The sequence below is a fragment of the Salvelinus alpinus genome, chromosome 7, assembly GCF_045679555.1.
Source record: "Salvelinus alpinus chromosome 7, SLU_Salpinus.1, whole genome shotgun sequence".
Taxonomy (NCBI): Eukaryota; Metazoa; Chordata; class Actinopteri; order Salmoniformes; family Salmonidae; genus Salvelinus; species Salvelinus alpinus.
Window position 1 is genome coordinate 82,277,994 of NC_092092.1, and position 13,092 is coordinate 82,291,085.

At 43.6% G+C, this 13,092-nt stretch overlaps 1 protein-coding gene across 2 annotated transcripts in view; it reads left to right on the plus strand.

The window, feature by feature from the left end:
• LOC139581769 (protocadherin-11 X-linked-like) overlaps positions 1–13,092 on the plus strand; it is a 387,159-nt gene that overhangs the window by 17,315 nt on the left and 356,752 nt on the right. For both annotated transcript variants that reach the window (XM_071411915.1, XM_071411916.1), the window contains exon 2: positions 1,019–1,598. In XM_071411915.1, the coding sequence (XP_071268016.1) occupies positions 1,053–1,598 (546 nt within the window). In that variant the 5' untranslated portion in view covers positions 1,019–1,052. The remainder of the gene's footprint in view (positions 1–1,018; positions 1,599–13,092) is intronic.

Genomic DNA, 13,092 nt, shown 5'->3' on the forward strand with positions numbered 1-13,092 from the left:
ATATATATTATGATTTATTTATTTAACCTTTATTTAACTAGGAATGTCAGTTAAAGAACATATTCTTCTTCATAAACCCTCCCCTAACCCGGACGATGCTGGGCCAATTGTGCGCCGCCCTGCGGGACTCCCAATAGCGGCCAGTTGTGATACAGCAAGGGATCGAACCAGGGTCTGTAGTGACGCCTCTAGCACTGAGGCCGCTGCGCCGCTCGGGAGCCTATACAGTGCACATACGTTGTACTTTTGACCAGGGACAAATCTTAAGTGTTTTCCCATGTTTCCTGCTCGTGATGATCTGACTGATTCCCAAGCTACATATCTTTGTAAACCTGATGACACCGCAAAGGTCAACTCATGTGCCAAACGTACTACCTCACGCCAGCTAAACTCATCAAACATTCATGCAAGGTTGTCTATTGACTACGCCAATGATGATCTCCTCCGGCGAGGAAAATATGAATTGGTTGATTACCTCAATGTAACGGATTGATGGAATATGTGAACTAATAACCTTTTCATGTCTTTGTGTTCAACCAGAGGTGTCGTCAAAGGTTAATTGTGTAAAACTGCTGTTAATTTGCTCTCAAAGACATTGGAGATATGCAGGCTCAGAGCTAGTTAGGTTGATAGGTCAAGTTCAACCCTCTCCATTAGGGAGAATCATACTAATTACACAGTCAGAATATATGGATTTGAGTCTGGAATAGAACTCTGTTTCTTATATAGTGCACTGTGTTTGATCATAGACCTCTGGTCACAAGTAGTGCACTATACAGGGAATAAGGTGCCATTTTCAGATGTAACCTGGGTATCATGTAACTTCTGCAGTAACAAGGTAATTTATCTTCCCCTCTCTCTCTGTTTCTCTCTCGGTCTGTCTCTCTCTCTCTCTCTGTCTGTCTCCCTCTGTCTGTCTCCCTCTGTCTGTCTCCCTCTGTCTGTCTCCCTCTGTCTGTCTCCCTCTGCCTGTCTCCCTCTGCCTGTCTCTGTCTCTCTCTCTGTCTCTCTCTGACAGAGTTGCATCCTTACAAGGAAAGCTCCCATCCTCTATGATTATGGACATAGTAGGTCAGGCTCATGTGTTGGTGGTGTTGCTCACCTGCCTGGTCATGCTGTCCTTGGCCCAAGAGAAGGACTACACGGTGAGGGAGGAGCAGCCCGAGAATGTCCGCATCGGGAACCTGCGGAAGGACTTGGATCTGAACCTTGACCCTGACTTCAAGCTGTCCTCTCCACTGCAGTTTAAGCCTGTCTACAAAACGGGCGATATGCCTTTGGTGAGGGTAGAGGCCAACACTGGGGAGATCTTCACCACGGCTCATCGCATCGACCGCGAGAAGCTCTGCTCGGGAGTATTCAACGAGAAGCGCTGCTTCTACGAGATCGAGGTTGCCGTTCTGCCCGACGAGATCTTCCGTCTGGTCAAGATCCGGTTCCTGATTGAGGACATCAATGACAACGCTCCACTCTTCCAGTCCACCGTAATAAACATATCCATCCCAGAGAACACAGCCATCAACACCCGGTACCCCGTGCCCTCTGCATTTGACCCAGATGTGGGGATCAATGGGATCCAACATTATGAACTTGTCAAGGTGAGCTCACACTTCTCTCTATCAGGATCGAGTGACTGTCACTGCTTGTGTGATTGACATGAAGATCAATAGTTTGTATGTTTTATGAATGATTTGTTTTCATCCTTATTCGTTGGAAAAACAATTACACCAATTGTAAAACCAGAAGATCGTAATTTGTGGCATTTACCGCTAGCATAAATCATTTTAACATTCCGTCATTGAAGATTCCAGAAAAGACAGGGCAGTTGTATAGGCAAAAGCTAACTAGATATATGATAAGATAACTAGCTACATACAGTACCACCCCTTCCCAATATCACTGCTGTTCACCTGCATTTAGTGGAACCTATAAGGCTGTGTGTTAGTAGAGCTGTTCTTTGTAGTTAGACTTTATGGGCCACGTTTTCACGCTTAAATCAGAACAGAGCCTTAGGCCACCATGTAACCACCATGCTTTCTTTGAAAAGGCTTTATGTTATTATGTGTATCAAGTGATAAGCAAGGTGTAGTTTTGCTATAAACCATAACGAAAATTGCAGACACAGCGTACTCCTCAAATTTCCAGAGGAAAAAAAAAAGGTTAAATGTTAGGAATATTGTAGATTATTGAGTAGAAAAGGAACTGTGTTATGGTAATAGGTGCTTCATGCAGAACCCAATGTTCTTTTTATCGTCTAATTGATGTTCTATTCAATCGCAGCGCAATATTCTCACTTACCTTAATGAAGTCGACCTAAAAACAGAAAGTAGGATAATGTCATGCATTCTCCATTTATAGTCTAGACAATACTCAATACGTCGTGGAGGAAGATGAATATTGCAGATTATCTGAGGCCTGCTTGTGAATTCAAATTCAGATATTTTTTGAGAGGAGATAAAGCACAACATTTGCTATGCAGAGGGGGCACTAAACACACACGTAAAGTAAAGAGACAGTCTTCTAAAATAAGCAACTACAATGAAAATGTTGCTTTGGAAAGGTTGTCTCATCTCGGTGACACGAGGATGTTTTTTTCGGGAGTGTGAGATGGTAAAGAGTCTATCAGGGTGTATCAGATTAAGTATGCTTTGTGTGAACATTAACAGTATCCTTGCTACCCATGTCTGACTTGATTACCAATTTGCATTTTTATGAGTCATTTCTGTGCCAAGACCTCCCCCGCTGAAATGTCCTGAATTGTTCATGCCTGGAAAATGACCAGCCAAATGTTCTGCACATAGCAACGATCATGTTCCCCAGTCATTTCCGTTATTTTGTATTTCCTGTCATGTATATTATTACTTTTCTATTTCCTTGTTTTATTTAGATTCAATTTATTTATTTAGATTCATTGTATCTTTCCTATCTTAGCTTTTTTTTTTTTTCTAGTTAAATTTCAATTTCAATTCAGTTGCATATCTTATCTTATCTTGGGGAAATATTGCTGTTTTTATATTTTCTATCCATCCTTTTCATTCGAAAGAGGTTTTCTGAATAGCAGTCAATAAACATAAATACAGGTACAGTACACGAGGACACTACCGGTCAAAAGTTTTAGAACACCTACAGTAGTCTGTACTCATTTGTTTTTCTTTATTTCTACTATTTTCTACATTGTACTATAATAGTGAAGACATCAAAACTATGAAATAGCACGCATGGAATCATGTAGTAACCAAAAAAGTGTAAACAAATCACAATACGTTTTATATTTGAGATTCTTCAAAGTAGCCACCTTTTGCCTTGATGACTGCATTGCACATGCTTGGCGTTCTCTCCACCAGCTTCACCTGGAATGCTTTTCCAACAGTCTTGAAGGAGTTAACACATATGCTGAGCGCTTGTTGGCTGCTTTTCCTTCACTCTGCGGTCTAATTCATCTCTCAATTGGTTTGAGGTCGGGTGATTGTGAAGGCCAGGGCGTCTGATGCAGCACTCCATCAGTCTCCTTCTTGGTCAAATAGCCCTTACACAGCTTGGAGGTGTCACAGGCCAGCATCCCAGAGTCGCCTCTTCACTGTTGACGTTGAGACTGGTGTTTTGTGGGTACTATTTAATGAAGCTGCCAGTTGAGAACTTGTGAGGCGTCTGTTTCTCAAACTAGACACTCTAATTAACTGGTCCTCTTGCTCAGTTGTGCACTGGGGCCTCCCACTCCTCTTTCTATTCTGGTTAGGGCCAGTTTGCGCTGTTCTGTGAAGGGAGTAGTACACAGCGTTGTACGAGATCTTCAGTTTCTTAGCAATTTCTCACATGGAATAGTCTTCATTTCTCAGAACAAGAATAGACTGACGAGTTTCAGAAGAAAGTTCTTTGTTTCTAGCAATTTTGAGCTTGTAATTGAACCCACAAATGGTGATGCTCCAGATTCTCAACTAGTCTAAAGAAGGCCAGTTTTATTGCTTTTTTAATCAGGACAACAGTTTTCAGCTGTGTTAACATAATTGCAAAAGGGTTTTCTAATAATGAATTAGCCTTTTAAATGATAAGGCTAACACAACGTGGATTAGCTAACATAACGTGCCATTGGAACATAGGAGTGATGGTTGCTGATAATGGGTCTCTGTACACCTATGTAGATATTCCATAAAAATCAGCCGTTTCCAGCTATAATAGTCATTTACAACATCAACAATGTCTACACTGTATTTCTGTTCAATTTGATGTTATTTTAATGGACACAAAATTAGCTTTTCTTTCAAAAACAAGGACATTTCTAAGTGACCCCAAATTTTGAACAGTAGTACATGTATATACAGTATATATATATATATATATATATATATATATATATATATTACCCTCTAACCCTACCCTAATTGGAGTAAACTAATGGACAACAACACTTAGGCCTGTATTTCCAGCTTATACATACTATATACATTTTATGGACACACTCTATTTTACAAGAGTTATATTTTGTTATATTTTTCTCCTGTCCTTCCTCTACACTCAACCTCTCCCATCTATTTCTGATGTCCATCCGGTTTGATTCCTATTTACCATATCTTTCAAACTGTACTCTTTCACAAAAGTTCTGAACCTATATACGTTTCACGGGCACGGTATGTTTTACATGAGTTATCTTGTTGTTATTAGTCCCAACCTTCAGCTCCGTTCAACCCCTCCCATCTATCTCCTAACACCATCCATTTTGGATTTCTATTCAGATTTCTATTTGAACACTATACAGTCTTACAGTACAAGACACAGTTGAGTTCAATAGAGGCTTGTGCAAGCATTCCTAGAATAGCTGCTGGCCTTTAATCCACCCCTTGGACTATCTTTGTATCGTCCTCAGAGACTTGTCTTGGAGCTCCACCGTGAATAATGGTTTACTACCACAGTGTTCCTGCTGTGTCCCTGACTTCCATCTGAAACTGCTACCATTGTGTGTCATCACAGTGTTCCTGTTATGTCCCTGACTTCCATCTGAAACTGCCACCATCGTGTGTCATCACAGTGTTCCTGTTATGTTCCTGACGTCCATCTGAAACTGCTACCATTGTGTGTCATCACAGTGTTCCTGCTATGTTCCTGACGTCCATCTGAAACTGCCACCATTGTGTGTCATCACAGTGTTCCTGCTATGTTCCTGACGTCCATCTGAAACTGCCACCATCGTGTGTCATCACAGTGTTCCTGTTATGTCCCTGACTTCCATCTGAAACTGCTACCATTGTGTGTCATCACAGTGTTCCTGTTATGTCCCTGACTTCCATCTGAAACTGCCACCATCGTGTGTCATCACAGTGTTCCTGTTATGTCCCTGACTTCCATCTGAAACTGCCACCATTGTGTGTCATCACAGTGTTCCTGTTATGTCCCTGACTTCCATCTGAAACTGCCACCATTGTGTGTCATCACAGTGTTCCTGTTATGTCCCTGACAGTGTTGTAGTACTCAAGTCTGGTCTCGAGACCACATATTGAGTGTCCCGGACTTGTCTCGGTGTTGGATACATTTGTACTCGGTCTTGACTTGGTTTCGGACAGTGAGAACTCTTAATTTCTTCGCGAGATTAGTTGAGACCAGCGGAGTAAAAAACAAAACCTAATAATTATCAGCTTCCATTCAGTCAGCGCATAATACTGCTTCGCCAGGCCAAATGTATACACTTCTTTGTTGAAACATTAATATCCTAACGGTCTTTTATATCTGTTAAACACATGTTTGCGCAGTCGCAAACCTATAGGCCATCAGTGTGTAACAGGTTTGTGATTCTGAAAGGACAGCAAACGTAATAATTATGTAGTACAGTAGAGAAATCATGCACAAAGTAGCCTACACAATCGCAAAGCACGTGACATATATTCACATGCACGCCTGCTCATATAGCCCATTTTCAGCAGAGTATCATCTGCAGGCTGCAAGGGTGTGCAACTCTCAGCTGGTTTTGGCAAGGAGCAGCTCACATCGCTAGTCGGTAGGGTAGGAAAGATGTTTCACCTGTATGATAACTAACAGTAAATGCTAACTAAGGCTACAATGGGTATGCAAACCAGGTATTGAAAAACATTTAGTCCGAAGTATTGGATAGTAGGCTATTTTTGATGCGCAAATGTCATCATGAGCTGTTTGCATCAGGGGCGTAGACATGGATGGGGTGGACACAGACCCACCCAATGGGGAGCCAGGCCCTGACAGGCCCACCCACTGGGGAGCCAGGCCCTGACAGGCCCACCCACTGGGGAGCCAGGCCCTGACAGGCCCACCCACTGGGGAGCCAGGCCCTGACAGGCCCACCCACTGGGGAGCCAGGCCCTGACAGGCCCACCCACTGGGGAGCCAGGCCCTGACAGACCCACCCACTGGGGAGCCAGGCCCTGACAGGCCCACCCACTGGGGAGCCAGGCCCTGACAGGCCCACCCACTGGGGAGCCAGGCCCTGACAGGCCCACCCACTGGGGAGCCAGGCCCTGACAGGCCCACCCACTGGGGAGCCAGGCCCTGACAGGCCCACCCACTGGGGAGCCAGGCCCTGTCAGGCCCACCCACTGGGGAGCCAGGCCCTGACAGGCCCACCCACTGGGGAGCCAGGCCCTGACAGGCCCACCCACTGGGGAGCCAGGCCCTGACAGGCCCACCCACTGGGGAGCCAGGCCCTGACAGGCCCACCCACTGGGGAGCCAGGCCCTGACAGGCCCACCCACTGGGGAGCCAGGCCCTGACAGGCCCACCCACATAGGAAAACATAGGACTTTTCACACAGGGTGCCTTTCCTTTGCTGGGCGGGCCATTTGGGAACTTTGTAATATACAATGGCAACATTGTAATACACCCACTTCACAAGGTACCACTACACCACTGCATAGGGCTGATGGAAAGACAGCAGTCACACACAGCTTGATGTTAAAGGATAAGTAGTCCATGAACTCAAACATAATAAGCCAGTAGGTCCCAATCATAAGAACACAAAAAACAACCATTAAGCATTTCCCAATCTAAATGTACAGCTATTACTTTCCATTGCAAAAAACATTCACATTTCACTGCACTGTGACCTAAAGTTTAAAGTGGATCTGACAGTGTTTTAACTACTTTGCATATATGAAACAAACAGAAAACCATAATAATCAGTCAAAAAATATCAAATTCCCAGGTTATGCTACAAAACCAACTCTATAAAAGGTTTTAAAAATAGGTTCTATGTGACTCAGCATTCCATGAAGTGCATTAAGGCATTGTTGGCAGAATAGATGGATGCAGTTCAATGCATAATTAATATAATTCACCAATACATTTCTTGGTAGTATTGCTATCAGGTTGTAAATCACAGCTGGCCTGGTACATTGTTTACTGCCCCCATTCGGGATGCAGTGTTTAGGTTTCAATGACACAATATTTTGGACAACAACGGATGAATGTAATTAAGGCTGGGAATGTCAAAATAATCAAACTAGCAAGGGCAATGATCACAAGTCAGTCATAACGTGACTAATAGGCTACTTATCTATTTATGTAGCACTAAAAACACTGAGTCTAATGTTAGCAAGATAGCTAGCTAGTTAGCTACTAAGAGGATATCATGTCATTGGAGGAGTGGGTGAATGACTGACCTTTTTCCCCTCATATCGTTTTTCGGTGGCTACACACACCTATAGATGTAGGTGTCATTTGGTTAGCTAGCAAGTACTTGAACAACTGTTATCCAGTTAGCATATCTCTTCGTGTTCGCAAATTCACTCTGGCTATCTACTCCGATTTCAGAGCACTCTCGTTTGAGTGGGCCAGAGCGCAGAACAACTGATGAATTTACAAACGCGTAACACCCGCTGAATATGACAAAAATAAATGATCGTTACTCAAGCACGCTTTAGATAACACGTAAACAGGCAAACCTCTCAATTCTGTCTAGAAGTAGCTAGCTAGCAAGCTAGCCAACTTTAGCCAGTTAGCTTGGGTGCTTGGTTTGGACAAGCATGCATTGGCAGGCGATCTGCAGAAGGGTGAGGAGGCTACAATTCCCCATAATTTATTAATGCAATTTTGATGGCCAACAAGCTGAAAAAGTTTGAGAGGGTTTATCTAATGTTCCTTTCTTAGATTTTAGCCCATCTTGCTCTGGCTAGCATTAGTTGTTGATCTTGTTGTTGTTAATATGCATAACTGAGTTTTTTGATCAATAGGACTGTATAGTTCTCAAATGTAAGAGGACTCCTGTGGTGTTTACATATTTGCAGAAATCCATTTAGTTGTATTTTGTGGCCTTTGGTGAATGCATTCTATAATGATCGAAAGTCGTGTTCTTGCAACCGGTCTCACTTTGACTTGGTCTTGGTCTCGACTCGGTCTCACCCACCCCTCTAGTCTTGGTCTTGACTCGGTCTCGCCCACCCCTCCAGTCTTGGTCTCGACTCGGTCTCACCCACTCCTCTAGTCTTGGTCTCGACTCAGGTCTCACCCACCCCTCTAGTCTTGGTCTTGACTCGGTCTCGCCCACCCCTCCAGTCTTGGTCTTGACTCGGTCTCGCCCACCCCTCCAGTCTTGGTCTCGACTCGGTCTCACCCACTCCTCTAGTCTTGGTCTCGACTCAGGTCTCACCCACCCCTCTAGTCTTGGTCTTGACTCGGTCTCGCCCACCCCTCCAGTCTTGGTCTCGACTCGGTCTCACCCACTCCTCTAGTCTTGGTCTCGACTCAGTTCTCACCCACCCCTCTAGTCTTGGTCTCGACTCGGTCTCACCCACCCCTCTAGTCTTGGTCTTGACTCGGTCTCGCCCACCCCTCCAGTCTTGGTCTTGACTCGGTCTCGCCCACCCCTCCAGTCTTGGTCTCGACTCGGTCTCACACACTCCTCTAGTCTTGGTCTCGACTCAGGTCTCACCCACCCCTCTAGTCTTGGTCTCGACTCGGTCTCACCCACCCCTCTAGTCTTGGTCTTGACTCGGTCTCGCCCACCCCTCTAGTCTTGGTCTTGACTCGGTCTCGCCCACTCCTCCAGTCTTGGTCTCGACTCGGTCTCACCCACTCCTCTAGTCTTGGTCTCGACTCAGGTCTCACCCACCCCTCTAGTCTTGGTCTTGACTCGGTCTCGCCCACCCCTCTAGTCTTGGTCTTGACTCGGTCTCACCCTCCCCTCCAGTCTTGGTCTTGACTCGGTCTCGCCCACTCCTCTAGTCTTGGTCTTGACTCGGTCTCGCCCACCCCTCCAGTCTCGGTCTTGACTCGGACTCACCCACCCCTCCAGTCTCGGTCTTGACATGGACTCTATTTGCTCTGATCTTGGTCTTGAATCAATCTCGTTTCAGGTGGTCTTGAACGTAACACTGGTCCCTGACATGAAGCTGAATCTGCTACCGTTCTGTGTCATCACAGTAGGCCAGTTATGTTCCCTCAGCTGACAGACATGTAGGCTAACTGTCACGCCCTGGCCTTAGTTATCTTTGTTTTCTGTATTATTTTAGTTAGGTCAGGGTGTGACAGGGGGGGATGTTTGTGTGTATTTGTCTCGTCTTGGGTGGTTGTATTGTATAGGGGGTTTTGTTGAGTGTATCGGGTTGTGTTCAGTATAGATGTTTAGGAAAGTCTATGGTTGCCTGGTTTGGTTCTCAATCAGAGACAGCTGTTTATTGTTGTCTCTGATTGGGAGCCATATTTAAGGCAGCCATAGGCATTAGGCTATTGTGGGTAATTGTCTATGTGATGTTGCATGTTTGCACTCAGTATTATAGCGGTCACGTTCGTTTTGTTATTTTCTATTGTTTGTTAAGTGTTCTTCGTTATTAAAAAGAAGAATGTATTTCTCATACGCTGCGCCTTGGTCTCCTCACTACGACGATCGTGACAATAGCTGATATCAGAAAGGACAGATTAGATATGACAGCCACGTTAATTCAAAACCAGGTTGGTCTGTCTTTTCACATAGAGGGCTAATAAATAATGCCATCCCATATAGTCTGTTTAAATCACACACAATAGTCGGTTAATGGGGTATAGGCCCTAAATAAGGCATTCGTAACATATTTTATGAAACCAGTCATGCCACCTTAATAATGAGAGTAGCAGTTCCATCCATAGCAACATAATTATGGGATTCTAAAATGGAATGTGTACCTTTAGTAGTGTTAGTGCTGGTACTGCAACGTCATCTTGGAATGACGCAAAGGTAGGTAGAACATGTCCAGGGTCAGGGGAAAGTAATACCATCCATGTTCTCTGGTCAAAAGTAGGGCACTATATAGGGAATAGGGTGCCATTTGAGACGTTGACATGTGAAGCAGGTCAGACTCAAGGGATGGAGGAATTGACTTTGATTGTTTCGGGTTTCTACCCTCCTCCAAATTGTATTTTTCCCCACACTGCAGGAAACCGAATCCTTCCTATTTTTGAGTCATTTTTCAGTATCTCTTATATCTCAACAGCATTTGTTGTGGGCGGGCGCTGTCGGCATCACCTTGTGTAGATCAATATCCTGCTATAGGAGAGCCAGATAAACTCAGTGGTGAGAGAAACAGGAAGTCTTTATTTCAGTGGGTGGATTTGGATAACAACTCCTCTTTGTTTAGAAATTCTGTTCTGGGGATCAACATCTAACTTGTTTGCCTGGCTATTAGGAGCAATATGGTAGAACAATTCTGTTCTGGGGATCAACATTTAACTTGTTTGCCTGGCTATTAGGAGCAATATGGTAGAACAATTCTGTTCTGGGGATCAACATTTAACTTGTTTGCCTGACTATTAGGAGCAATATGGTAGAACAATTCTGTTCTGGGGATCAACATCTAACTTGTTTGCCTGGCTATTAGGAGCAATATGGTAGAACAATTCTGTTCTGGGGATCAACATCTAACTTGTTTGCCTGGCTATTAGGAGCAATATGGTAGAACAATTCTGTTCTGGGGATCAACATTTAACTTGTTTGCCTGGCTATTAGGAGCATATGGTAGAACAATTAGGTTCTGCCCGTCACAGAAAACAAAGAGAAATGTTAAAATGTCTACTACTGTCTGTTCATTTTACAGATGCCAGTTACGCCGTAATACTGTAATAGACACTAGGTGTTGGAACTCTCTCTTCAAATTTCTCAAATTGGCATTTCATAATTGATTAATGTTCTTCATCGGATGCTGCAGAATGGACGATTAAACAAAGTTCATTGCCTGTGTTCAGCTCACTGCCTGTGTTCAGCTCACTGCCTGTGTTCAGCTCACTGCCTGGCCCATCCACAGCCATTAGCATACTGTAGCTATGAAAAGCTGATATATTCACAGCACAATCCCATCCTCCTCTAGGTTTAATCAGGTCATCAACGTGATTCCATCCCAGTCTCCTCTAGGTTTAATCAGGTAATCAACGTGATTCCATCCCAGTCTCCTCTAGGTTTAATTATGTCATCAACATGATTCCATCCCAGTCTCCTCTAGGTTTAATTATGTCATCAACATGATTCCATCCCAGTCTCCTCTAGGTTTAATTAGGTAATCAACATGATTCCATCCCAGTCTCCTCTAGGTTTAATTATGTCATCAACATGATTCCATCCCAGTCTCCTCTAGGTTTAATTAGGTAATCAACATGATTCCATCCCAGTCTCCTCTAGGTTTAATTATGTCATCAACATGATTCCATCCCAGTCTCCTCTAGGTTTAATTATGTCATCAACATGATTACATCCCAGTCTCCTCTAGGTTTAATTATGTCATCAACATGATTCCATCCCAGTCTCCTCTAGGTTTAATTAGGTCATCAACATGATTCCATCCCAGTCTCCTCTAGGTTTAATTAGGTAATCAACATGATTCCATCCCAGTCTCCTCTAGGTTTAATTATGTCATCAACATGATTCCATCCCAGTCTCCTCTAGGTTTAATTATGTCATCAACATGATTCCATCCCAGTCTCCTCTAGGTTTAATTATGTCATCAACATGATTCCATCCCAGTCTCCTCTAGGTTTAATTAGGTCATCAACATGATTCCATCCCAGTCTCCTCTAGGTTTAATTAGGTAATCAACATGATTCCATCCCAGTCTCCTCTAGGTTTAATTATGTCATCAACATGATTCCATCCCAGTCTCCTCTAGGTTTAATTATGTCATCAACATGATTCCATCCCAGTCTCCTCTAGGTTTAATTAGGTCATCAACATGATTCCCTCCCAGTCTCCTCTAGGTTTAATTAGGTAATCAACATGATTCCATCCCAGTCTCCTCTAGGTTTAATTATGTCATCAACATGATTCCATCCCAGTCTCCTCTAGGTTTAATTATGTCATCAACATGATTCCATCCCAGTCTCCTCTAGGTTTAATTATGTCATCAACATGATTCCATCCCAGTCTCCTCTAGGTTTAATTAGGTAATCAACATGATTCCATCCCAGTCTCCTCTAGGTTTAATTATGTCATCAACATGATTCCATCCCAGTCTCCTCTAGGTTTAATTATGTCATCAACATGATTCCATCCCAGTCTCCTCTAGGTTTAATTATGTCATCAACATGACTCCATCCCAGTCTCCTCTAGGTTTAATCAAATCAAATCAAACTTTATTTGTCACATGCGCCGAATACATCAAGTGTAGACCTTACTGTGAAATGCTGAATACAACAAGTGTAGACCTTACCGTGAAATGCTGAATACAACAAGTGTAGACCTTACTGTGAAATACTTCCTTACAAGCCCTTAACCAACAGTGCAGTTCAAGAACAGTCAAGAAATAAATAAACCAAAAAAAAAGTAACACAATAACATAACAATAACAAGGCTATGTACAGGGGGTACCGGCACAGAGTCAGTGTGTGGGGGTACAGGTTAGAGGTCATTTGTACTTGTAGGTAGGGGTGAAGTGACTATGCAAAGATAATAAACAGCGAGTAGCCGCAGTATACAAAACAAAAGGGAGGGGGGGGGGTCAATGTAAATAGTCAGGTGGCCATTTGATTAATTGTTCAGCAGTCTTATGGCTTGGGTGTAGAAGCTGTTTAGGAGCCTTTTGGTCCTAGACTTGGCGCTCCGGTACTGCATGCCGTGCGGAAGCAGAGAGAACAGTCTATGATTAGGTCATCAACTTGATTCAAAGATACATCAGA